The sequence below is a fragment of the Mercenaria mercenaria genome, chromosome 11 (genome assembly GCF_021730395.1).
Source record: "Mercenaria mercenaria strain notata chromosome 11, MADL_Memer_1, whole genome shotgun sequence".
Lineage (NCBI taxonomy): Eukaryota > Metazoa > Mollusca > Bivalvia > Venerida > Veneridae > Mercenaria > Mercenaria mercenaria.
The window spans coordinates 31021738-31046957 of record NC_069371.1 but is presented as its reverse complement, the minus strand read 5'-3'; the positions used below and the strand labels follow the sequence as shown (position 1 = coordinate 31046957).

General features: G+C 35.0%; 2 protein-coding genes across 3 annotated transcripts; one reads left to right on the top strand and one right to left on the bottom strand.

Annotated features, from left to right (window-relative positions):
* Window positions 1–8829: 8829 nt before the first annotated feature.
* On the top strand, window positions 8830–24852 carry LOC123532719 (uncharacterized). 2 transcript variants are annotated; one of them, XR_008365980.1, is made up of 10 exons: window positions 8830–9034; window positions 13582–13782; window positions 14038–14188; window positions 14711–14873; window positions 15234–15291; window positions 15544–15652; window positions 16180–16571; window positions 17206–17278; window positions 18558–20318; window positions 24749–24852. XR_008365980.1 is itself a non-coding variant. In XM_045314280.2 (9 exons), the coding sequence occupies exons 2-9, from the start codon at window positions 13585–13587 to the stop codon at window positions 18647–18649; spliced, it is 1236 nt and encodes a 411-aa protein (XP_045170215.2). In that variant the 5' UTR covers window positions 8830–9034; window positions 13582–13584; the 3' UTR covers window positions 18650–20540. The 2 variants fall into 2 exon arrangements, 1 of the variants encoding a protein (XP_045170215.2); XM_045314280.2 differs by lacking the exon at window positions 24749–24852 and having other exon boundaries at window positions 18558–20540.
* LOC123530854 (ATP-dependent DNA helicase RecQ-like) lies at window positions 22837–23842 on the bottom strand. The gene has a single exon (XM_045311632.2). The coding sequence runs from the start codon at window positions 23733–23735 to the stop codon at window positions 22875–22877; it is 861 nt and encodes a 286-aa protein (XP_045167567.2). The 5' UTR covers window positions 23736–23842; the 3' UTR covers window positions 22837–22874.
* Window positions 24853–25220: the final 368 nt, after the last annotated feature.

Below are 25220 nucleotides of genomic sequence, written 5' to 3'. Positions count from 1 at the left end.
CTTTAATTTTTTAACTGTCAAGAGAGTTTTATACCACACACATTTTTAATGGAGTAAGCGTTCAGGAACCATCCACTAGATACAGTATCATAAAAGAAGGATAGGAAAAGGAAGAAGGAAATGAAACGTCATCTATGCAACCTATTTTTCCTGCGCCTCCACAAGCTGGATCATCAAAAGAAACAGGTAGTAGCACTAAAAGTAGAAAGAAGAAAATGTGAAATTTGTTTAAAAAGATGTGTTACAAAACAAAGAATTATAATTGAACTGTGAGTACAGGATAGGGTGTGCCTACTTGTGTCATGGTTTCTGTATAGTCATTTTAGCAAAGAATGGACTTTTTAGACGATAAATATTTCTGTCCGGAGCATAGACGCAATTTCAAGATATAACGAACTTTTCTATATCTTCATGATATCATATCATAACTTTACTTTTTATTACTTTACATTTTAAGTCAATCCAATACAACATGTCACATGTCATCTCAATCATTGTCAGTATTATGTCACCAAAAGTTGAGTTATCTTTTTTTGAATATCTCCTACGAATAAGCAGGGAATATCAACAAAAACACGATGTAGAATAGATTAAGGTATGGTTCGTTTTCGAGTTCAGTGATGTTTTTGTATTTTTATGCCCCCGAAGGGAGGCATATAGTTTTTGAACCGTCTGTCTGTCGGTCTGTCGGTCTGTCAGTCTGTCGGTCTGTCCGCATTTTTCGTGTCCGATCCATATCTTTGTCATCGATGGATGGATTTTCAAATCACTTGGCATGAATGTGTACCACAGTAAGACGACGTGTCGCGCGCAAGACCCAGGTCCGTAGCTCAAAGGTCAAGGTCACACTTAGACATTAAAGGTTATTGCATTGATGGGCGTTTCCGGTCCATATCTTTGTCATCGATGGATGGATTTTCAAATAACTTGGTATGAATGTGTACCACAGTAAGACGACGTGTCGCGTGCAAGACCCAGGTCCGTACCTCAAAGGTCAAGGTCACACTTAGACATTAAGGGATAGTGCATTAATGGGCGTGTCCGGTCCATATCTTTGTCATCGATGGATGGATTTTCAAATAACTTGGCATGAATGTGTACCACAGTAAGACGACGTGTCGCGTGCAAGACCCAGGTCCGTATCTCAAAGGTCAAGGTCACACTTAGACATTAAGGGATAGTGCATTGATGGGCGTGTCCGGTCCATATCTTTGTCATCGATGGATGGATTTCCAAATAACTTGGCATGAATGTGTACCACAGTAAGACGATGTGTCATGCGCAAGACCCAGGTCCGTAGCTCAAAGGTCAAGGTCACACTTAGATGTTAAAGGTCTTTTTTCATGATAGTGCATTGATGGGCGTGTCCGGTCCATATCTTTGTCATTCATGCATGGATTTTAAAATAACTACGCATAAATGTGTGACACAGTAAGACGACGTGTCGCGCGCAAGACCCAGCTCCGTAGGTCAAAGGTCCTAAACTCGAACATCGGCCATAACTATTCATTTAAAGTGCCATCGGGGGCATGTGTCATCCTATGGAGACAGCTCTTGTTAATAATGGAACGATCCGTTATTTAGGTAATATTATTCAGTACGATAGCGGTTTTTACCTAAAAAAGGCAAAGCAAATCATGTCGATTTCCCTAGTCGGCAGACGAGTCGATAAATTGAACTCTCAAACGTAAAAATCAAATTTTAATATGCGCCACATACCGGTTTTCAACGGACTGTTATGGAATTTTCACAAATTAAAGTTGACGATATTTCCGGCAGACTTTTTTTCAGGTCTCTGTTATTCTCCATTTAGCAGCTTTAAACCTTCAAACATGACCACTAACGTCAAATTTTCAGCAGAGCGCAAAATAACTTACTTCTTACTTACATTTTTTAAGTAGCGTTTTTATAAACAACTAAAACACGGCAAAAATTCTTTATTTTCAAGTTTCTTTTAAAATTATCTCTCCAATGATATATAATTTTTACAAGTTAATTTCGACGTCACATCGGAGGAAAACGATTTATGAACGCAAAACACGTAAAACTGATCTCGAGTTTCACCAAAAACTTTGCGTAAAAGCGACTGCTAGATAGTTTTAGATTTTGCTCTATTTACAGTGGCGTTTCCTCTACGTACACCCAGTAAACATACCAACGATTTTATTCTTATGGTGCTAACACGGATGCTTTCATCTAATAGTAGTTCGTAGTAGTACGAGTTCTTGGTAAAAATTCATATGAAAGCGTAAAACAACTTGGCATTTATTTATGTGAGTTTGGTTGTTTCTTCGGACACCGCGTTTATGATGTGGCTGTCGTAGTTTACATAAGATTTTATAATTTCTTGTAAAACCCTATTTCTGATAAAAGAAAATCATTATGTGGTAGGCATCCACATTTTATATTAACACATTTCAGTCCCATTACATATCATATCGATTTTTTTTAAATATTTGAACGATGTAAGAGAGAAAGCAATCGGACTGTTTGCAATGATAACGTTACACCCAATACATCCTAATTAAATACACTTGAACATTATGAACAGACTCAATGAAATCTAGTTTGCTAATACCCGTATGTTCCTTGTCTGCTTTATTGTTTCCAAACGACATTCTATTCAATTTAACGCATGACATTGTCGCATGATTCCAGCTATAGATATAACTACATTATTGTATAAACTATATAAAATTTAATATTTTCAGCCAGAAATTTACTATAATAATAAAGTATTATGTTTTTTACCTCTTACTTGTCCACAAAGTCATTGAGCCCTTTTGCAGTGATACCAGTTGGCTAATAACGTTTTTCCGTCTACGCTCTATATAGTGATTCCTCATTTTGATATAATTATAATACCAGCAACCTGTTTGTCATTATTTAGTTGAGTTACAAGTTTGCTACCACTGAAGTAATACGAGGGTGCTTCAAAACGTTTTGTAACTGATGCGCTACATGACTTATATGTTTTATTCCTACATTCATGTAAAGAAATATTTAATACCGTAACAAAACTGAAAAGCTCGTGGAAATTCAGAAAGAAATGAAAAAGTTACACGCATTTGAAAAAGTGAAATATCAAAGTCTATATCTAGACACATAAAATTCAAGCGAAACGAATGTTTAACAAGCAAATTAAATGAATTGGTATTTCCCGCCGAATGGGTTTGTGTTGAGGAATGGCAAAGGAATATATCCGGCAAAAAGTTTAGGATGCTGCTAAGGAAAAAATTTCATTACATTTAAACTTAAAAGAACCGAAGTTCTTTAGACAGCACAATCAAGTAAGAAAATCTGGAACGTGGATGGTGACGTGGTGGTTTACAACTTCGAATGATGATAAATATTCATGAAAGCTTTGAAAAATTAAAAAAGGAATGATACAAAATTTTATGGGAGGTAGGGTGGGGAGGGCGAGGGGCGGTGACCGGGTGACCGGGTGAGGGTACAGAATTACACAAGTTGATAATAAATATTGATGTAAAGATAAAAAATGAAAAAGAAATATTGGTGGGGGCGCATGAGCGGGGTAGTGGGGTGATTGGGTGGAGTAGCGAGGTGTGGGAAGGGTACAACTTTGCATATTGATAAATATTAATGGAAGGTTTCAGATGAAAAAGCGAAAAATATGTCAAGTTATGAAGCAGAAATTGTCATTATTATAGTACCCTATATTAGTAAACACTAGAAACTACTTAGGGAAATAACTCTGGTGTTACTTGGACAATCTGACTGAAACGCGATAGGCCGCATTTCTCTATAGTGGTGAACTTGTATATGAAGTTTATTTAAATATTCCAAACCAGATCCTAGATATGGCTCTGGACGGACGGATGGAAAGACGGACGGACGCCAGAACTATAACTCCCGCCTTCGGCGTGGGATAATAAACTAAACAATATACATGGTCTTCCAAACATATGACGGTTTGCTTGTAAATATAGAAATTTAAGGTTCATTTTCATGGCTCTGAACATGCTAGTCGACCTAAAAAGGAAAGATATCCTACAGAGAAATCCACGTTCCAAAACAGCCTCGCCAAACCGCAAATCACAGCATCCGGACGTGCACACGGCCAACACAAACACTCGTATACACACTCAAAACAAGCACACAAGCACAAATCGAACAAATAAAGGAACACAATGGGCACCGCCTTGGAATGTTAGAATGCATAGCGTTCCCTGAAGGACAGAAATCGATAAAATTATTGATTGAATGTACGGGAAGACGTTTGTTATCAAAATCAAACAAGGAAAGGTACGTTCCAAATACGCAGTCTCCCCAAACCGCAACAAATTAAGGCATCCTTGACCTCTAAGAATCACGATGCTGTCAAATATTTTGCCGCAGAAGGTGGCAGGTAAAGAAATAGCTGGAAGAAACAGTTCACGCTTTCTGACAAAGCATTTTGGTCTTAAATTACAAGGTTCCAGAAAAAACCTGCTTAAACAACTAAAGCATTTCTACGGTAGAAAATGATCTCTAACTTACAAACCGGAAATGAAACTTTGGTATATATGTCTGAACTCAAATGACGATCTTACAGCAAAACAATTGAGGAGAAAAAAACACAAACGTCCGGTAAAAGAAAAGCGTAAAAAAGCTTTCAATACAATTTTCTTTATTTCATCTGGCCCATTTGAGCAGCTCCCTTCTCAAACTGGTAGCAGTTTCTACAAGCACACAGTACTTAAATCAAGACATTCTATAAGGAAAAGCCCCCGAGTACTGATTTAAAAAGAATTTTCCTCTTCATAACAATGCTAGAACTTATAACAGTAGTATAACCACCTTATTCTCAAGTCCATGCAACTTTTCTTTTTCCTCGCCGTAAGAAAATGTTGTCTTGGCGGCGATATGACAGTAAAAGTACCCTTGGAAGTGTAATCCATTAGTGCCTGAAACAAATTCCAAGGACAAAGTACTCTGACTCTTTTAGACAAAGGATATCGTATCTACAGGAATGCATTTCTGTGAAGGGGGGAATACCTTATCACTCCGGGAGAGATAAGTTCCAATGTAAGTCAAGTCTCAACGATGTCATGTTACAAACTATCACCGACAATTTTATCACGTGACCTATCTCCGCAGCTGATTTGCACAGGAAAATGTACTGGATTACGCGAAGGATAAGTATGCTTTACGGGAAAGACATATTTTATAACGAAATTTAAAAAAAAAATCTGTATGAATTATAAAACATTACCCTATACTACCTGCTTAAACTGAAACCGAAAGTAAGGTTTAGGCAGATATATTAATTTCACATTGATGAGCAATTACATCCATGTACAATCAATCAAATGTTGTTAGTTGTATATGCTTTTCTGAATCTACATTAGTATTTACAAAATTTTGTCATATCCACTCGTTTAGCATATAAATGTGCTTGTTTCATTTTGATGCAAACTTTACACGATTTTTACAACGTCTCATCGAAAACTAAAACAGTGTTACTGTTTCTCACTTACTGTGTTACTTAGTATCAACGACCTGAGGAAGACGAAAGTGTATGCGTGGAACAAAGGATATGTGCAGAGACAATCATTTACTAGGCAAGAGATAATAAAAACAGAAATTTCGTTGTATAAAGCGCAAGTATAAAACATTATATAGGAAATATTTATATAGACATAATAGCTGTGAAATGTTGCAAATGCAAGAAGTCATTTTCAGATGTGTACGACCTTAGACAACACGCATGGTCAATTCATTAAGGTTTGAAAATGTTATGTGAATTTTGTGGCTAGCTCTATAACAACAGATTTACACTGTGAAGATATGTTTTAACAGGGCATTCAAAACTACAAATATGAAATATATCGACAAGTTTTATGAAAAGCTTTGCTATTGAAGGGACAAAGATATATACGTAGATTCAAGACCTTATGGGTGTAATACATGTAGTGAAAGTTTCGGTTATAAAACGCACATTGAAGCATTATACGGAAAAATCCCATTTAAGTATATCACAAAGTGAAGCATATTTAACTGTTTAAACTGCTTTAAATGACATACCAAATGGAAATGTGGTCGAAAGACATTGGTAAGAGGTTGTGGCAAAGCGTATTTATATCGACAGTCTTTGATCCGCCATCCTAAGACATCCTTGATGCAAGTTTATTGTGGAAGCTTCTTTATTTGTACCATTCAGTATCGGCATCTGCATTTAAAATCCTTTATTTCGCATAAATGAGCCCCTCATGCTTAATTCAGACTCCGCACGTAAGAGTTTAAGTTTTGTAATAAATATTTGTTGTATCGCCTTCACATTTTTAAAGCTTGGAATTTTTATATAACCTGATACTGAGCTAGAAGCATCTTTTTGTGTACCCTTTGCCCATTCTACCTCGATTATTCGAAGAATAAGGATGCTATTGTATTTGCCCTGTTGGCATTGATGTCGCCGTTGTTTATTGAGAGCTTATCAATTTCACTATTATATCTTCTTAACCACTGTCTATATTAATATAAAACTTCACGTATGGTCTAGGAATGGAGTAATCACATCTTATCCGAATTCTAAGTATCTCTCATACCCCTCAGCGCTCACCCCTCTCTATCCCTCACTCTCACACCACCTGCTATCCCCTTTCTTATTTGTTTTTACATTTATCACACTAACTTATACGTAATATACTTAGATTGTTTCTCATTCCCTTATACTTACCTCCCCCTTCCTAACTGACACTTCCCCTACGACCCAAAGACGCGCTTGCACTAAAAGTGCTTGTGTTTTTCATCTCCCGCACTTGCTTTGTTTGTATCATATCAAATTGATATCTTGATTCAGATGTTCGTTTATTTGAGCGGGCAGTCCGATAAGAATAATTACTTTATCTCTTGAGTTTATTAATTGATCTTTATCGTTGTAATTTTAAACGATATAGATGTCTCTTAGTTAGAACTTTTTGTTATTTTTCAAATTCAGAAATTTTACAAGTACTACTACTTTAAATGATAAGTTGTCAATTACAGAATATGTTCATTTAGATAGTACATATCATGCATATAGCTGTATTTCATATTATGCATAAAATTAATTTGATTGTTTTTTTTTTAATATTTATTGTACGAAGTAAATTGTTAGAAAACAGAATTAGTCCTAAGGTCTTAACGATATGTTCATTCCTAAATATGTAGTCACGTCATATAGTATGGATGTAAAATAGAACATTTTATATATGTAGAAACGCATTTAACATCAGACTTTAAATTGCTCCAATGTCCGTACGATTCGTGAATTTCTAAAGAATAACTTACGAGGTAGAGTTGGTGTGTAAAATAGAAATGCTTTGCTTTTCCCCGGGCGAGCCGCATGTTCTCCATGACAATTTGATAAAAGACATTGTGTCTAAAATCATTCGTCCTCCACCTCTGATTCGTGTGTTGAAGTTGGAAGTTACTTGCAGAGAGCAGATTAATAGCTCTACTGGTAAAGAATCCAACAGCACTGGTTAGGTTGACTGTCCGCCGTTATGTAACAAAACTGCTGTTGAAAAACGGCGTTAAACCATTTAAGTCAAAAAGCTGATGTCTTGCCCTTTACAGAAGGCAACATGCTCGGCGCATTGCAGGAAACATGTTTACTGTAAGTCATGCTTACTTTCACTTTCCCGTGCACAGGATACAGTGCAAATAGTTGAAATTCTTCAACTTAGCGAATTTGTTAAAATATGATACATAAGAACATACGTTGTATGTAATTTGCTTTTTATTGTTTTATCAAAATCAAACAACACAGTACTTTCAACAAACTTAGGGTAAACAAATATGACACAGTCTGTACATAAATTAATAAAACAAAAGTGTTTGACAATGTCTAAATCATTGCATTGTGTATTTTACCAAAGACCAGTAATTAGAGCAACATTAGAGGGACTAAACTGATATACGTTACCGAACATGTTTCCAAAGTTAGTTCATCCTACTTTTAAACTTTCAAATGCTTCTTGTTTCTGAATGCCATAATAAGGTAATATACTTTTAAAGTAAATTTGAAATAAGACTTTTTGCAGTCTTCGAGACGGTGATCCTAGAGAACGAAATTTGACTGTTTAAAAGACTGAATTTCGATTAGCACGAAGTTCAGAATGTCTTTAATATAGTTTAATCCACATACATAAACATGATAAAAAATCATGAAATATGCACAAACATGAAGCGTGCAGGACCGTGCTACAATTTGAATTATGTTGAATTTTGTTCTTCGATCTTGTTCGAAAATCAAAGCGTCTTCGAAAATTAATTTTGATGTCACTGCGAACCTCTCATTGCTGAACATTAGGCAGATAACGCCTTTCGGAGTAAAGGAAAGAGAGACACTGAAAATTCTTAAAAGGGCTTTTGCCTATTACTTTGCGATAAACGCTCTATTCTCCACCAAAAAAGGTATATTCCAGTTGCCCAGGCAAATAGTGACTGAAATTAAACTTTATTAGCACCAACAGCAGCAATGAAAAGTATCTACTACAGTTGTTAGCGTATAAGTAGTTTATAGTTTCTTTTTAACCCGGTAGAAGCTTCTCCACTCACACGTCATAAAAAACGAATATTGCAATAGTTTGTAATATCAATGTTTAAATACAATAAAAATATTTTTTCTCTTTTTCTTAATAGATCCAGATCATATTTATGCTATACGATGTATGTCAATGTTAAGTTTTACCCATTATGAATGTAATGCGGTTCTCTAAACTTCATAACTACGGTACTTGTATTATTTTCTCTTTGTAAATATTATGTGAATATGTCATTTAAATGTTAAAATTATGCTTGGAGAGACAGTATATATTTTATCGCATGTTACGACTTACTAAACTGTACATTTACATAGAATGGCCCATACTACCGACAACCAACAATTCCCGTCAGGTTTCTTTTCTATTTTGGGCACTTCTCTTAGTTCGGTTGAGAAAGGATAGGATCGTAGGATCCATCATCATACCGTTTTCTAGATTTATCATATAAACTTTAAAAAACTTAAATATTTGTTTTCTTTTTCTATCTGCGGATATAAATTCCGGTAAGTTTTGTTTAGTATATTTTATTCATTGAATGATATTTGGGGGAATTATGTATTATTTTACTTTCAGGTAAAAATATTATTTGATGTTAAGTATTTGTTTGTGATGCATATGCTTCTTTTCCTACGATTACTTCGTAAAACAGTTAAACATAAAAATATGACAATTGATTGTACGATACAACTGTCAGCAGCAGTTTTACCGTTATGTTATTTTAACCGGTCAATAAAACGTCGAATAATTCAGATTGCTTTAAGAAATCCTCTTTGTCTCCGGAGTAGCTACACAGCATGAACTATTTACTTTGACTTTTTGGTCTTTCTGTATATAAATAAATTCATAAATATTTGTCATAGAAACAAACGAAGCTCGCTCAAAATTTGCAAGTAAAATATCCCTCTAAATCCGTGGACCTGTGCAGAGGGCTTTAGAGTAGTGATTATATTAAATTACTTTTCGTGGTTTAAAGAAAGTGCAAAATATGTTATTAAATATATAGCATTTTCAGTAAGTTCATTGTGTTTCACATCACGAAACAATCCTGATGTATGTTTTAGAGGTCATTCTCTTCAACATGAATGTATTGAAATCTAAGGCCGACACGTATTCGAAAATGAGCACAACAATACAGTTTGTGTTCAAAACTTTCATGCTGCTTGGAAAAAATCGCACTAAACCTTTAATGATTTATATTTCGCCATTTTGGCCTCTTTTGTGTACTTACTGACGAATTGGTTAGTGATAGACTCTTGTTTGGTTTAAAGCTCCATAAGGCTAAAACCAGATAAAGAAACTGTCCATTTAGATGAAATACATAATTACATGAACAGAAAATCACTACTTTCAATATTACACATGAACCTTATCCGTTAAAGAAGTAAAAGGAAGTAATCATGAATAATGTATTCGCTAATATGTTCCACTATGTTTACTGATATTCAAATATTTGAAACTACATCAGAAAACAATTATCTAAAATACAATTTAAAAAAGAAATAAGCATATTTTATGGTCATAACCAAAAATGTTGCAGCCACATTATAAACAAAGGCATTATGAGCCTTTTACGTCACAATGACACTAATATGCCAATGAATGAAAATTGTAATGAATAAGTACATTTTTATAGCTTCGATATTCCTTAAACCTTAACGACAAAATCTCTTCTAGGAAAGATTTGTAAAGTCAAGAAAAGGCAAAATTATTAAATAGAGGTGTGTATTTTGTTTACTTCCAGTGCAAAATTTTTATTTTTGAATGTTTGAAAAAGCTAGAAGGTCCATTCATAAAACTATTTTATGTCCGAAAAGCGCTTACATTTTATTTTTCTGTGTCATATCTCTTAAAAATCCATTCAGGAATTAATGAAATTGGCAATAATCGAGTGCGGGAGCTTGTGGGTTCGATCCCCGGCCGCGTCATACCAAAGACGTGAAAAGTGGTACCAGCAGCTCCCTTCCTTGGCGCTCAGCATTAAAAGTGAAACTGGCCTCTTCTCTCATAACCTCATGGCGAAATTAGTATAAACTTAATCAAATAACTACAGTCCCTGGCTCGCGGATTTTGCTTTGTCCACGTTACCACCAGCACAAATATTTACCCTGCGTGAAAAATCTCGATGTTTTTTTCACATTGAACCACTACTGAAGAGGGTGATCAATCGCAATGATTTTGTCAGACCCCACGACATATCTTCCCGATTCATTCATATTTACAATCATCAGTGTTGATATTTTTTGTACAGGTGAAACTCAATAATCTGATTTTATCCTGCTGTGTTATATTTCAATAACCGTGATTGCACGTTAATGATAAATTCATTTAACCATTCTTTTGTATTTTTTATATAGATAAAAATAATAATATCAATTACATTGATATATGCTTTTCATTATTTTATCATTATGTTATTGACAAAAATATTGAGTCTTCACTATATATGTATATATATACTTTTTACATAATACAGCCACATTATAAAACAAAACATAATAGAAATGGCAAGACAAAGAATGCCTTATTTCATATAAAGATAGATGTTACCAAATTTTGTCAGTAGATGAATTTTACGTTACGACAATACGTATAACTGAAAGGATTAATGCAAAATGTATTTGAAATTATTATTAAAAATGGTAAAAAGCCATAAACTTCATTTTTAAATGTTGAAATTCCAGTCAGTTTATATGCATTATACACTGTATGTAGCATTTATATCGTTTTTCCCTTACTTGTAAATCGCGGCGATCCACCGCAATTCACCGCGAACCATCGCCTTTTGGTGATGCAGGAAAAAACAAGCATGCCCGCGGCTCATAAAATTGTCCGCGCTAGGGTCCAGTCGCGGGGAAGCACGAACTTTGAAAAATCCGCGAGCCAGGGACTGTAAATATGATAATTCGTTGTTTTTTTGTTTGTTTTTTTTTTGTTTTTTTTTTTAGATATTATTTTTGGGGGGTTGGGTTTAACGTCGCACCGACACATTTTAGGTCATATGGCGACTTTCCAGCTTTGATGGTGGAGGAAGACCCCAGGTGCCCCTCCGGGCATTATTTCATCACGAGCGGTCACCTGGGTAGAACCACTGACCTTCCGTAAGCCAGCTGGATGGCTTCCTCACATGAAGAATTCAGATTTTAAGCAAAAATACATAAAGAGTATTTCAATATATTGCATATGTGAACCTTACATTCTGCATTCGATTGTGTTCAGTTTAAGCTGTTCAAGCTTTCTCTCGTCCCTGCCTTATCATTTATGTTTTGTGTGTGTTTGCGTTTTACTACTATATGAAACAGATACTTTCCATGAATTGGAAAGGGAACACCATCGCTCGCTAACTCCGAATCCCTTATCCCACACCTCTATGGGTTTGAGGCATGCCATAGCAGGCTTACAGAAGATCGGTGAACCTACCAAGGTACCCAACTGGACCTATTAAGATAACTGTAGGTTACATGGATTCTTCAGGCTACAACTAGAAAGTTGCAATATGACCGAAGTGTCTCTGTCTGACTAATAGTAAATTAAAAATAAACGAAGTAGTAGGACAGATCGTTTGGAACGAAACAAACCCAAGCAAAGTGGCAGAGACATTTAAAGAAATACAGTTGAAACTCGATAACTTGAACTCGCTCATCTAAAAATAGAAAGATTGTTTAAATCTTTTAAACGTAATTAATTATATTTTCATAAACAATAGAGTTAATTCATAAACTGAATTATCTCTGATGCTTATGAAAATTTAAACGAATCAACTCATAATTGGATATACTGGCAAATATTGTGCATTTATCAATCTAAAATATAAATAATCTAAGCGCTTAGTTTTCTCATTAGACGAGGTCATAAAATATAAATGATGATAAATGAGAAATCTTAACTTTTGTACTACGTCCGTGATATCCTCCGCATAATAATGTAACGTTGTGTCTTATCATATTATTCATTTCTGTCAGTGGATCTATTGTAGACAGGTATATATGCTTTATTAACAGGTTTTCACTAATTTTAGAATAGTTTTATGCTAGTTTTAATACATATACCCAGTAATTACATTTACATATTTTCGATGATGGAATATAGTGTTTATTATCAATATTTTTACAACTGTGCATTGTTATAATTATGCGTACATTAATATTCAATTAATTAAATAACCGTAAATTACTGTAAATGGCTGGTGACAAAAATGAGGTAAATTATTGCTCGTCGCTGGAAATTGTATAACTTTTGTATATATACAATATATACCAATTATATTATTCTCGTATTCCTGTAAAACAGTAATTCATTGTCATAAAAGTAGTAAAGCATATGTGATGCTAATGAATTAGTACTGTTAAGCCCAGTTTCCTTTATATAGGTTACTATCGTTCCAATGCGGTGCCTCTATTTTCACTGGTTTTCTGTTTGCCTTGTATTGTCTTTTGCGTATGTTGTCTTGTTTGTTGTAAGCGTTTTTCCTCCTTCTCCTTACTCCCCAAATCACCTCCTCATTTCCCCTTGCATTTGCGTTCCTTTTTACATCCCCTCCCCCTTTACATTGAGTAAGTTTTCGTGCCCCACATTTATTTGGCTGCCGGAATCCTAAGGCGGTACACGAGTGTCTTTTTTCCTGCTTATAGGGGTGCGTTTGTGTGCTTTGTGAGTCTAAAGCGGTGCCCTACTGAGTTCTTGTATCTTGCTTGTTTTTTCTATGTTAGTTAGTTGGATGTGAACGTGTGTTTATCTTGGGTACATGAATGTCTGCGCTATGATGGTTTACGTTGTAGTGTAACTTTGTTTAAGGAACGTAGCATTCTCTATGTATATTCATCCTTGTTCTACTTTCCCCTTCAATTTCCTTCCCCACCCCCTTTTTACCTCTTCTGTCTGGTCAGGATCCATGCTGTTCGCTTTCATAGCCTATTGGAATTAGAGAAACTGTTAGTGAACAGCATGGATCCTGACCGGACTGCGCGGATGCACAGGCTGGTCTGGATCCATGCTGGTCGCAAACCCGGTTTTCTCATGGCGCAGCTCATTATTACATATGTGTACTTTTCAGAATATGGATCATTGTTATTCCAAGCAAAAACAGCAACAAAAAGAGAGAATTCCATCAGTATTTGGCACCACTGATCATAGCTACAACAAAATATGTGACAATACTTCTAGAACTCCAACAAACAATCGTAAGAGAGAAAGAAGTACACCAACTGGGAAAACTCCTCAACAGCCTTCAAAAATTGGAACTGCAGTTTTATCTGTAAGTTGTGCTGTAAAAACAAATTAATACTGTATGAATGCTAGTGCATATATATACAGAAAATACTTTAAAATACATTAGATTGAGTGAAATCAAACCATTTTTGTATTTTTAATAATAGTTCACAAATTATAAAGAAAATATTTGCATCTTTTTCATACTTAAAGTTCAACTTAGATGTTCAAAACATACTCCTCCTCCATGTTCCCGTGATATCTGTGTGGTGATTATTTGTCTTTATTTTATTTAATGCAGGGCCAGAAGCGCAATACTCCTTGGACAGATCCAGAGAAAGAATATTTCATACAATATGTCAAGCACACACCACGAAGTGAAACACTTACAGATTACTGGCAGAAATGTGCTTCTGCCATGAATGCCAAATTTCCATCTGGGATGCGTAATGGTATGTTTAGACTGATCTATTGTGATTAAATTTGGTCTGGCGTACATCTGTATGTCTGTCAACAACTTCCTCATAATCGCCTTAGACCACTTTTTCAATTTAAAGTTTGTAAAGTTTGGTCGGAATCTTTCTCAAATGAGTGATTTAGTGACAATTTTTTCCCCAGTTTTTTCCTAACAATCTAGACTAGCTCCTAGACTATGTTATATTTTTTTATTATTTTTTGTTTTTAGTTTGATTGTAGCCAGTCTATTTCGTATGTCCAATAAATAGTTTATTGCTATCTAAGAACATTATCAATCAATGTCAAATCTGACTGCAGCCAAAGTGATAAAGATCAGTGGTTTACATATCAATGGCTAGCTATATAACTTTAAAGTCTGTGACTAAATACAGAGTTGGTGCGCCCGTGGCTGCTGCATGCAGTTGATTGCTAAAGCAGGGTTTACTGTATGTATCATTTCGTATGTATAATAACAATGTTCCTAACTCATAAGTAACTGGATTATTCCATTTCTTTAGGGCATGCATGCAAGAGTTTGGCACAAAGGCTATATATTATCCCGAGTACTCGTTTAAGCACATCTGATTCTGAAACAGTAACTGTACCAGGCTGCTGTTTATTACCATCAACTGTAGATGTTAGTACGCAGACTACATTAACACTCCCTGTAAACACTGATTGGTAAGTTATCACTTTATTATGTAATACTAAAATTTAGGAGGTATACTATATATACTATATATTTTTTTATGTTTTAGCACTTTTATGGTCATTATATTACTGTACATCATGGTATTTTTTTTTCAAATTTTAAGTTTGTTTATAAGGTACATTGTTGTTTATTATGTATATGGTTAGGAAGGCATTCTACACATCTCTTTCCAAAAAAAATATATATATACATGTACATGTACAATGTTCAACTTAATCAATACAGTGTGGTTTTTACTTACCGGTATATCACATGAAGGAGTACTGATTAATATTGATTTGTCTATGCTGTCTATAAAAAACAATTAATGGTAAATATGTTTTCTTCAGGGCTGAGGATTGTAAATCTGGTGACTGGGTGTTTATAGAGCCTAAAAAGCAACTTCAGGTATAATGACATTTATATGCTTGATTATTTCACTTTGTCTTTTTTTTATATACATTGCCTGCAATTTAACATGACCAGGTCACTGACTGAAACGTATGAATGAAATTTAGATTTCTTACTAAAAATAAAATATCAATATTATGTCGTATACAAATTGTCTTCAAACTTACGCAATAATATGACATAACTAGAAGTTCAGCAAGCATATTTGACTGCGTATTGTTGTACAATATTTAGTTACTTGCTTTACAGGAAAATGCAAGCATTGCTGCAGATGTACTGAATAAAACAGCACTAAAGCGCTTAAGACATTACCCCAACATGACTCCCAAGGAGAAAGCAGGCTTAATTGACTTACTATGTATGTTTTTTTTAGTTTCTATGTTCAACAATTTTTATTTTGAAGGAAGGGTACTATTTGCAGATTTGTTCGTACTCTGTTTTGGTACATTCCTTCAATCCAAAGTTCTTGTTCCGCTCACCAGGAAATAGACTCCAAAGCATTTGCATAAGCTCTTCACTTTCACCATAATTAAGTTCAAATATCTAGGTTTAAAACCAGAGTTATATTGTCTCTTCACTGCAGACTTTGCACCTGAGTGACCAGTGTAGATCAAGATCAGAATACATGGATGGGCAGAAAAAAGGTCTACACTGCTCACTAGGAGTGCTAAAGACTTTTCTCTGTGGTAAGATTCTAAGCAAATTGTATGAATGTGCATAATCTGTGTCTTTTCTATTAATGCATAGGTCAAAGCTGTTTTTGTGGAGTAAGAGTAAAGAATTACTTTAAATAATAACTGTTCAGCTATAATATTAGGAAGTCATGCTTTCTCCAACGGAAAAGTTATTTTTAAGTATGTGACATTTGTCATTGACACATTGTAGGTACTGGAACATCACGCCAGGTAGCCAGGGCTATTATGTCATCATCACTTGCTAATGAAATCAATACACTGATAATATACGACACTGAGATGGATGCTCGTGAGTGTTCGACAAAAGGCAGTACTCTGCGCAGTAAACAGTATCAAAGTCTAGGAAACTTTAATTGGACAGATATTATTAACGAACTTGTGGTAAAACAAAGCTTCCTTGCTGAAGTGCTGCTTGCAGTGGCACTGCCATCAGGAAAAATAGGAAACACCAAGGCAACAGAAGGGCTGGTTCCTGTCATTGGAACTGTATATGGAATGTTGATGAAACAAAGATTTCATGAACTTTCTGCTATCCAGAAAGTCATATCGATTTCTCTAGCTAATGAACAGGCCCACCAAAAGGTATGATGGTCTTTTTTTTTGTTTTTGTGTGTGTGTGTGATTTTTGCTTGCCTGTTGTTTTCATAAAATGTTACTGTTTTGGAGTTTTAGTTTCATATGTTTCCAAATCTAGAGTATACACAATATAAATATAGAACAGTTTTAAAAGAATTCTAATAGAAATATAATATGATATATATCATTTATTCTAACATGACTCGGTTTGGTTTCCAGTTAAACAAACAAGGAAATCAAGCTCTGTATATTCTGCGATAAACAACGGTTGACGATAAGAGAGCATTATGACGTCAAATTGCCACATGACGTTTGATAATTACTCCTCGGTAAAATGAAGTCCAGCATAATATTTATTAAAATATGTCAATAAGCATGTCAGAATGAAAACAATCAATGCCTTCTTATGATTTATACTCTAATTTACCACGGTTCATCGTTCAGATGCTTCAGTATTTAACCACTCGGGCTAACGCCCTCGTGGTTAAATTCCTACGCATCAGAACTCTGAACCGTGGTAAATCAGACGATAAACCACTCGAAGGCCTTGATTATTTGTTAAATATAATATAATATGTTGAACGCATTTATCTTTAATTTATATATTTTACAATATCCATTCCTTTGTTGCATGTTTCAGATGTTAGAGTTCCAGTTTGGTACATTGTTGTTTTGTTATGAAGTTCATTTCACAACAAATTTTTCAAATTCAGGTAATTACATAACCCGTTTTAAATGTTCTGTGTTCAGTTACTTCCAGTTGACGGAACTCCAGACTATTTTCTCTCTAGATGTATAAGAAAAATCTGCAGTGATAAGAAAGTCAGTCAAGCTGACATATGTAATGGGAGATTCTTACAAGTATATATTTCAAAATAACACAATATTTTGGATATTTTAATTAAATAAATGTGTCACTGTTAAATTTTATTTATGTTTAACTGAGATTAATTATCTTCTAGAGGTTAATCATTAGTATAAACAAACGAAAATATAGTCTATGTAACTTAAAAAATATTTGAACACTTCTTTCAACATACGGTAATCATCATCGTTAATCCCCCGCCCTGGCGGAGGGATTATAGGAATGGTCTGCATCTGTCCTTCCGTCCGTAACAAAATCGTGTCAAATGATCACCTCATCAAGATGATGTGCAGAACCCATGAGTCAACCTTGTCGGTTCAAGGTCAAGGTCACAACTCAAGGTCAAAGGTTTGAGACTGCCATTTTGTGTCCGCTCTCTATCTCATAAACCCCTTGAAGGAATTCATAAAACTTTGGTCAAATGATCACCTCATCAAGACGATGTGCAGAACCCATGAGTCAGCCATGCCGGCTCAAGGTCAAGGTTACAACTTAGGGTCAAAGGTTTTGAGCCTTCCATTTTGTGTCTGCTCTATATCTTCTAAACTCCTTGAAGGATTTTCATGAAACTTGGGTCAAATGATCACCTCATCAAGACGATGTGCAGAACCCATGGGTCAGCCTTGTCGGCTCAAGGTCAAGGTCACAACTTAGGGTCAAAGGTTTGAGCCTTCCATTTTGTGTCCGCTCTATATCTCCTAAACCCCTTGAAGGAATTTTATCGAACTTGGGTCAAATGATCACCTCATCAAGACGATGTGCAGAACCCATGAGTCAGTCATGCCGGCTCAAGGTCAAGGTCACAACTTAGGGTCAAAGGTTTGAGCTTTCCATTTTGTATCCGCTCTATATCTCCTAAACTCCTCAAGGTCAAGGTCACAGCTAAAATTAAAGGTTTACCCTTTCACTATCTATAGCAGTGGCGGGGGATTTAGCTGTCTTTCAGACTGCCTTGTTCACTGTGTTCTAAAAAGGGATCATACCATAAGTGTCCTATATAGAAATATATTTATCTTTAATCACAAGTTTTGAATCAGAGAAATAATAATTGTTTAAAAATTCTTTCAAGATTACAACATAATCTTTTCATAAAACATTTTTTATAACATGTTTATGACCGACTACAGCCACTTGGTGTGTCATTGAGTCACCAAGGAATGTTAGAGACCATGTCAGCAATCTCCAACAGCTTCAATACAGAACTAACAGAGCGTGTTAAACAGGGAAAGAAGTTCCGTATAGTAGGGGACAATGTTAATTTTCACATGGGAGTAGCTCAAGCGCGAAAAAATACTGGGAAAGTGAGCCAGATGGAACCCTGGTTTGGCTCGGCTGCAATTGTTCAAAATGTATCATTTCCTGATTTACCAGGAACACATCCACAACATGACCTTCGGTATTTACCTGCAGCAACTTTCATGCTTGATGAACAGGAATGGAATGGCATCATGTTTAAGTTTTCTTTAATCATGACTAGGATTCTAGTTGATTTCTTCCCATGGCTGAAGTTTGCCAAGTCTGCAGTCAGTCAAGTCATTGATGACATACCTGAGGGGCTAAAAGAACCAAACCTAGTTATACCTCTCCCCATTTTACATAAAAATGAACAGAAGTACGCTGAAATTGTGGATATCTTAGACTCATACCAGGAATTGTGTGAGACAACATATGAAGCTGCTGAAAAGCCATTACAGGAAGTCCACATAGGTGGTGTCCAACTCACACGAGAGCGTTTTTCTGGAGCTAAGCGGCTTAGAGCTGCAGCTCTTTCAGAAACGGAGCGATTTGAGAGTCTTTTTCCAATTACATTTGAATTGTTTCATTTGCAAATGACTGTTTTGACTACCTTCTATCAGATATTGTATGATACACAAAACACAGAATCTTTCACACTACACAGTCAAAAGATTCGTTTGTTAAGGAAGGATGCAGATGGGAATGATGTGAAAAACCACTATGACAGCTGTAGAGAATTAGCAGTTTCTGTAATAAAAGCTTATGTAATAGAAGCAGCATGTGAGCAGTTTGGACTTCCAGACACTGAAGTAGTACCAGAAAACATTCCAGAATACCAGAACATGTTCAATGAGGAGATTAAGCTTTGGCTAGTGAGTCAAGTCAGTCCAGTCATTATCAATATTTGTTCAGTCAGTAGGGATGTAATGAATGGGAATTACGTTGAAAACACCAATACAGATTAAATAAACAGCTATGGCAAAACTGTGATAAAATTAGGCTTAGTTTACATGGAATTATGTGACATTGTAAAGGCACCAAGTCGTGACCGTCTGTTATGTTTGATGAAGTGCCTTTTGCTGATATTAAAAGGACACAACAATAAATCAAAATATGCACTAGAACGTCTTCGGTTTTTAAGTCAACAATTGGCACTTTTAAGTGAACGAGCAGCAAATGAGGTCTGTTATGGACTTTTTGTTAACACTGGAAAATCTATTATTCCAGCTGATATGCAAATGGAACATTTGGTAAGGTTGACAAAATGCCATTTACGAACAATGTGCTCTAATGAAACTGACTCTTCTCTAGCTAAACGAAGCAGTGCTTTCTTTGGAATGGACGAGATATCCAAAAACATTGATAAAGAAACATCTTCAATTAAGCGTTCACAAAAGCATAAAAGGCTTTCTTCTATAGAGGACGAACAGAAAATTATCAAAGAGCTTAGGGTAGTAAGACCCTTTTTAAATATACCGGGTCGACATACTGAAACCTTGAAAATGACAAAGAACCCTATAACAAAATTAAATATGGAGGCTTTGATCGAATGGGTTGAACATTATAAATTGAAATTCTATTATGAGCTGTAGAGTGAAATTGTTATACAGAAGTAAGTGACGGGTATGTTTTGCATGTGAAAATGATACAAAGTCTAGATTTCTCATAATATCTGACTGGCATGGTGTGGAATACACTCGTCATGCTCATTTTGTGACATTATATAAATATCATACGGCAGCGTGTGACATTGATATTGTCAACCGAGGGCAGAATGTCACCTGAGGCGAAAGCACAGTGGTGACATTCTGTTTCAAGGGTTGACAATATCAATGTCGCACACGCTGTTGTATGATATTTCTTTTATTATACCGTATCACCTGTGTACACATTGAATAGTGACGTCTTCACAATATGACATTGTGTACAAGGAAGGCAATCATATGTCAAAAAAATTGAAGCAGTTATTTGCCCTTATATGACATTCAAAATATCAGCGCAGTCTCATGACCAAAAAGGTTGAAAATGTTTCTGACAGACAAAACATCTCTTTTTCGGGTAATGTGATTTTACCATTGTAGACAAAAGTGAGGTATAATAAAATTTATTAGGTGATAATATTTTCAGAACAGGATATTTCAGTGATTAAATATTGAGACAGTTTTAATTAGTCTTCTCATTGGACATGATCTGGTATAGTAAGTAATAAAAATTATCACCTCGTGCATTAAAATAAAGGCTTTTTCATACTTACCAACCTGTTTAAGATACCACTTGTATGAAGAAACCGCTTGCATTAAGGTGTCCTATTTTTCAGTGCAAACAAAGATTAAGAAACAAAACATGTTCAACACACTGTTTTATTATGATATCATATTTTAAACCCCAGTGTCTCTTTAGACTGTACATTATGCAATTGATAGTTTATCAAAGTCCCATTCCAGCCCATGCTCGGGTTGACACCTGTTGCAGCAAACAGAAGGTTTTTGAACTGCTTTGAAGCCAAAGTATTCATTGATCAGTTCTCTATAGCACCTTTCACCCCTGCAGTATACTTTCATTTCATTTCGCATGTGTTGAGCCGCCAGATCATTATTATTAGAATACAGGATAGCTTGAGCAGAGGTACCTGACCTCCCTGATCTTCCTATCTCTTGAACATAGGCTGCAATATTTAATGCATGTATTTGTAATTTTGTGGCTTTTTCAAATTAAGTTACATTACGATAGTCAAAAAAGGTTTTCATCATTTTACACTAAATACAATAGAAAACTAACAAAGACTTGCATATTTTTTAGTAATCTTCTTGTTTTAAGGATTAAAAACATCTTATAAATATTTACTAAAAATTGTGATGGTCACTTACAGCAGTAATATAACTTTAAGTGTAGCTACAAGAAAGTGTGTATACTGACATATTTATCTGTAACACTATTATTGTAGTCAAAACATGTTCCTATGTTGTAAGAAATTTGTTTCTTTTTTATTAGTCCAATACAAAAGGTTGAGTATTTAACCCTTCTCTTGCTACATTTCTAAAATGGACTTCTCCATCTTATAATTTGGACAGTACCATTTAGAGTTCATAGTGGTCATGAAAAATTTAATGACTGCATTATTGTACTGAATAGCAAACAGTGCAGATCATGATCAGACTGCATGAATGTGCAGGCTGATTTTGATCTGCACTGGTTGCAAAGGCAATTACAATTGCACTTAGCAAGGGAAGGGTTAAACACTTTTTTTATTAATTACAACTTACTTTAAAAACATGTCCAAACATGTTCCTATATTTGTAAGAAATTGTATTGTTTCTTTTTCATTAGGTCACACTAAAAAGGTGGAGTATTTAACCCTTCTCTTGCTACATTTCTATAATGTAATGCTCCATCTTTCAATTTGTACAATAGCAGTTATAATTCATTGGGATATTCATGAAAAATTTATTGACTGTTTTATTGTATTGAATAGCAAACAGTGCAGATCATGATCAGACTGCATGGATGTGCAGGCTGATCTTGATCTGCACTGGTCGCAAAGGCAAAAACAATTGCACTTAGCAAGGGAAGTGTTAAACACTTTATTAATTACAACTTACTTTCCAGTGTAGTCGGTGGGCCTGCATGTATGACACGTCTTACATATTTTAAGTCTGCCCCCATTCTCAGTGCCACTGATGAAATAATGAGGCGGATACAACTGTCTGCCTTTTGTAAACTTGAAATAATCATGTCTTTCAGCTGTGTATAATGGAATACAGAAAACAATAAATTAAGGTTGTTTCAGTATAATAAATATATTGAATCTATATGTTTGTTTCTTATCTTATGTTACGTTAACTGAGTTTTATTCCCCCGGTAGCATATAGTAATTGCACTGTCCACCAGTTAATTAGTCCGTTAGTTAGTTAGTCTGTTTGTCCGCTTAATAACTTTTGAATGGAATGATAGATTGGATTTATTTTTGGTGCATGAGTATATATCCAAAAAGTACACGTCAAGTTGTTTCTTCAGGTCCAGTAATTTTGATTGAGATATGGCAAATTTGACAAAAATGCCTTGTCTGCCCAGTAACTTTTGATAGGATTCATGGATTGAATTCATAATAGAGTAATATAAATAAAAAACATATTCTAAATGTACAGTGAAAGGATTACCTGTCCTGAACCTTTTTCCATTGAAGAGTGAAACATGACCACTCGTGCATTCTATTGTGTCTTATCACCTGCATAAAAGTTGTCTGCTAGAAGTTGTCTCGCCATTTCGTAGCCATATCCAATCCACTGCATTGACTTGCAATAAACCACAGTAAGAGGAAATGCATCAAGTTGACAATTCAGCTCTGTGATAACATGACTAAAAATGAAGTCATATGGGCTACTAGCTGTGTTTCCTTTAGCATTTGGACTTGGTCTTTTCTTTACAATGAGTTCAATGTTGTCTTTGGCAGGACTGGCACATATTATCTGACAGTTTTTCATTAAAAGGTTTGAAATGATCTGTTTCTGCCCAGACTCTGTGACTGTTGCTGACAATGCTAATACCTGGCATTTGAAAACTGATCTTAAATTTGACAAATTTCTGTATTCTGGTCTGAACTCGTCTCCCCATTGATGAATACAGTGTGCCTCGTCAACCACCAAATAGATTTTCCTTGTATTTAATCTGTCGGATGTAAAGGCATCATTCAGTTCTCTGCTCTGTAATATTTCTTCGGGATGACTGAAAACATAACTAATCTCACCACTTTTAAGTCTAGAAATGTCATTCACTCCAGAAAAACACATTGCCATACCACAAAGTTTTTGTACTTGTTGCTTTATTATTGCATTTAGTGGAGCAATTACAATGACTAAGCAACCATGATCTATAAAAGGAAGCAGTTCATATATCAATGATTTTCCATATCCAGTTGGGAGGGAACATATACAATCCTTTCCACTGATTAAAACTGTTATTGCTTTTTCCTGTAACTCTTTCAAACTTTTCAAGTCTGATCTGAAGATTTTGTTGTATTCAGATATAGCAGCTGAGTAATTTCTATTCTGAAAACAGAAGGTCACCCACATGTTTTGAAACAAAATGTATAAAGTATATAGACTGTAACAGGTCCAGGAAAGTCGCAAATTAGCTATATAGCTAAATCTAGCTATATATAGCTAGAAATAGCTATAAAATCAATAACGACTTGTTCAAAAATATGTGAAAACCAAATATAAAATAGTTATTATCCCATTTAAATGGTTTATGAGACAAAAACACAATCACAAAGAATGTAGATTTATGCAGTTTCAGTTTCAATACATGTTGCGAGTTTTTGCGATAAGTCATTTTTAAATTTGTCTTATACTACGATGATTATCATAAGTGAAAAATTCAGTGATGATTTTTCGCAAAATATTGCGGCAATTATTGAAAATGTGAATACAAAGATCTTGGTTTTGTGTTATTGTCTTTCAACTTATAAACCTTTTGGGCGTGATTATGGCCATTTTGCATCTTATAAACCTTTTGGGCGTGATTATGACCATTTTGCATTATATTGGTATTGGTATTGGTTTTATAGCTACTTCTAGCTATATAGTGCTTGATTTAGCTATATAGCTAATTTGTGACTCTTCTGAGACCTGTGTATGGCTAATACTGACAAATGTCCTGGGTATCTGGTCCCCCTTCATGCTTAGACAATGAATGAAAATGCGTAATTGCATTTTAAACCTTGCACTAAGCACAAAGTATTATCTGCTTAATTGCAGGGGTATCATTGGATCCCATCCAACTCATTGTCGCCAGATTTTGGACGAAATATTAGATTAACAAATTAGATTCTACATTCTCCTTCATATATTCTTCCTTAACTTTTCAGATAATCGACATTCTTAACTGCAGTGTATGCCTTTAGAACGATTTGTGTTGTGTATTTTGATATCCGAAATGTTTATGGAAAAATAACATGTCCGAAAACTATCCACTTACTATCAAAGCATTTTCTGTATATTCGAACATGATCATAACAAAATGAACTTACAGGGCATTATACACAATGTAAATATATTAAATTATCAAGTTTGATCGACGTGAGCTGTGTTAAATCATTATTTCTTAATACCTGACAACAGTCAATGGGCGCCGCCATGTTTCGTCCTTGCCTGACGTACTGTTTGCAGTACGACGGGAACCAGACTAATGAGTGCTCTACGAATGTTATTATGTATGTAAGTTTGATTAATAAATCAGATGCCATTCGCCATAACTTTTACAATTAAAATGTGTGTGTGTGTGTTCCGCATAACTAAAGTCAGCATCATTGTCTTGAACATATTAAAGATTTAGAGGGGCTCACTCAAGTCGGCTATGAAAAACACAGTCAGATTTCAGATTTTCGGTTACGTTTCTATTAACTTTTCTGGACTTCGCGCTTTGCATTCATTAGATCATATAATTAGTTTTAACTGGTTTCTCTTTCAAAAACTGTAGGTGTCCAATGTTCAGACTGTTTTTATATTGAAAACACATGCTACAGTGTCATTGAATTTGTTCTATGTTTTGCTGAT

What these genes read in the sequence shown, in the direction of transcription:
- LOC123532719 (XM_045314280.2), top strand. Translation starts at nt 13,585, where the DNA reads ATGGATCATTGTTATTCCAAGCAAAAACAGCAACAAAAAGAGAGAATT. An exon ending in CTCCCTGTAAACACTGATTG is followed by an intron (nt 14,874 to 15,233) that starts GTAAGTTATCAC and finishes TGTTTTCTTCAG; the next exon opens with GGCTGAGGATTGTAAATCTG. An exon ending in AGGCTTAATTGACTTACTAT is followed by an intron (nt 15,653 to 16,179) that starts GTATGTTTTTTT and finishes GACACATTGTAG; the next exon opens with GTACTGGAACATCACGCCAG.
- LOC123530854 (XM_045311632.2), bottom strand. Translation starts at nt 23,735, where the DNA reads ATGTGGGTGACCTTCTGTTTTCAGAATAGAAATTACTCAGCTGCTATA.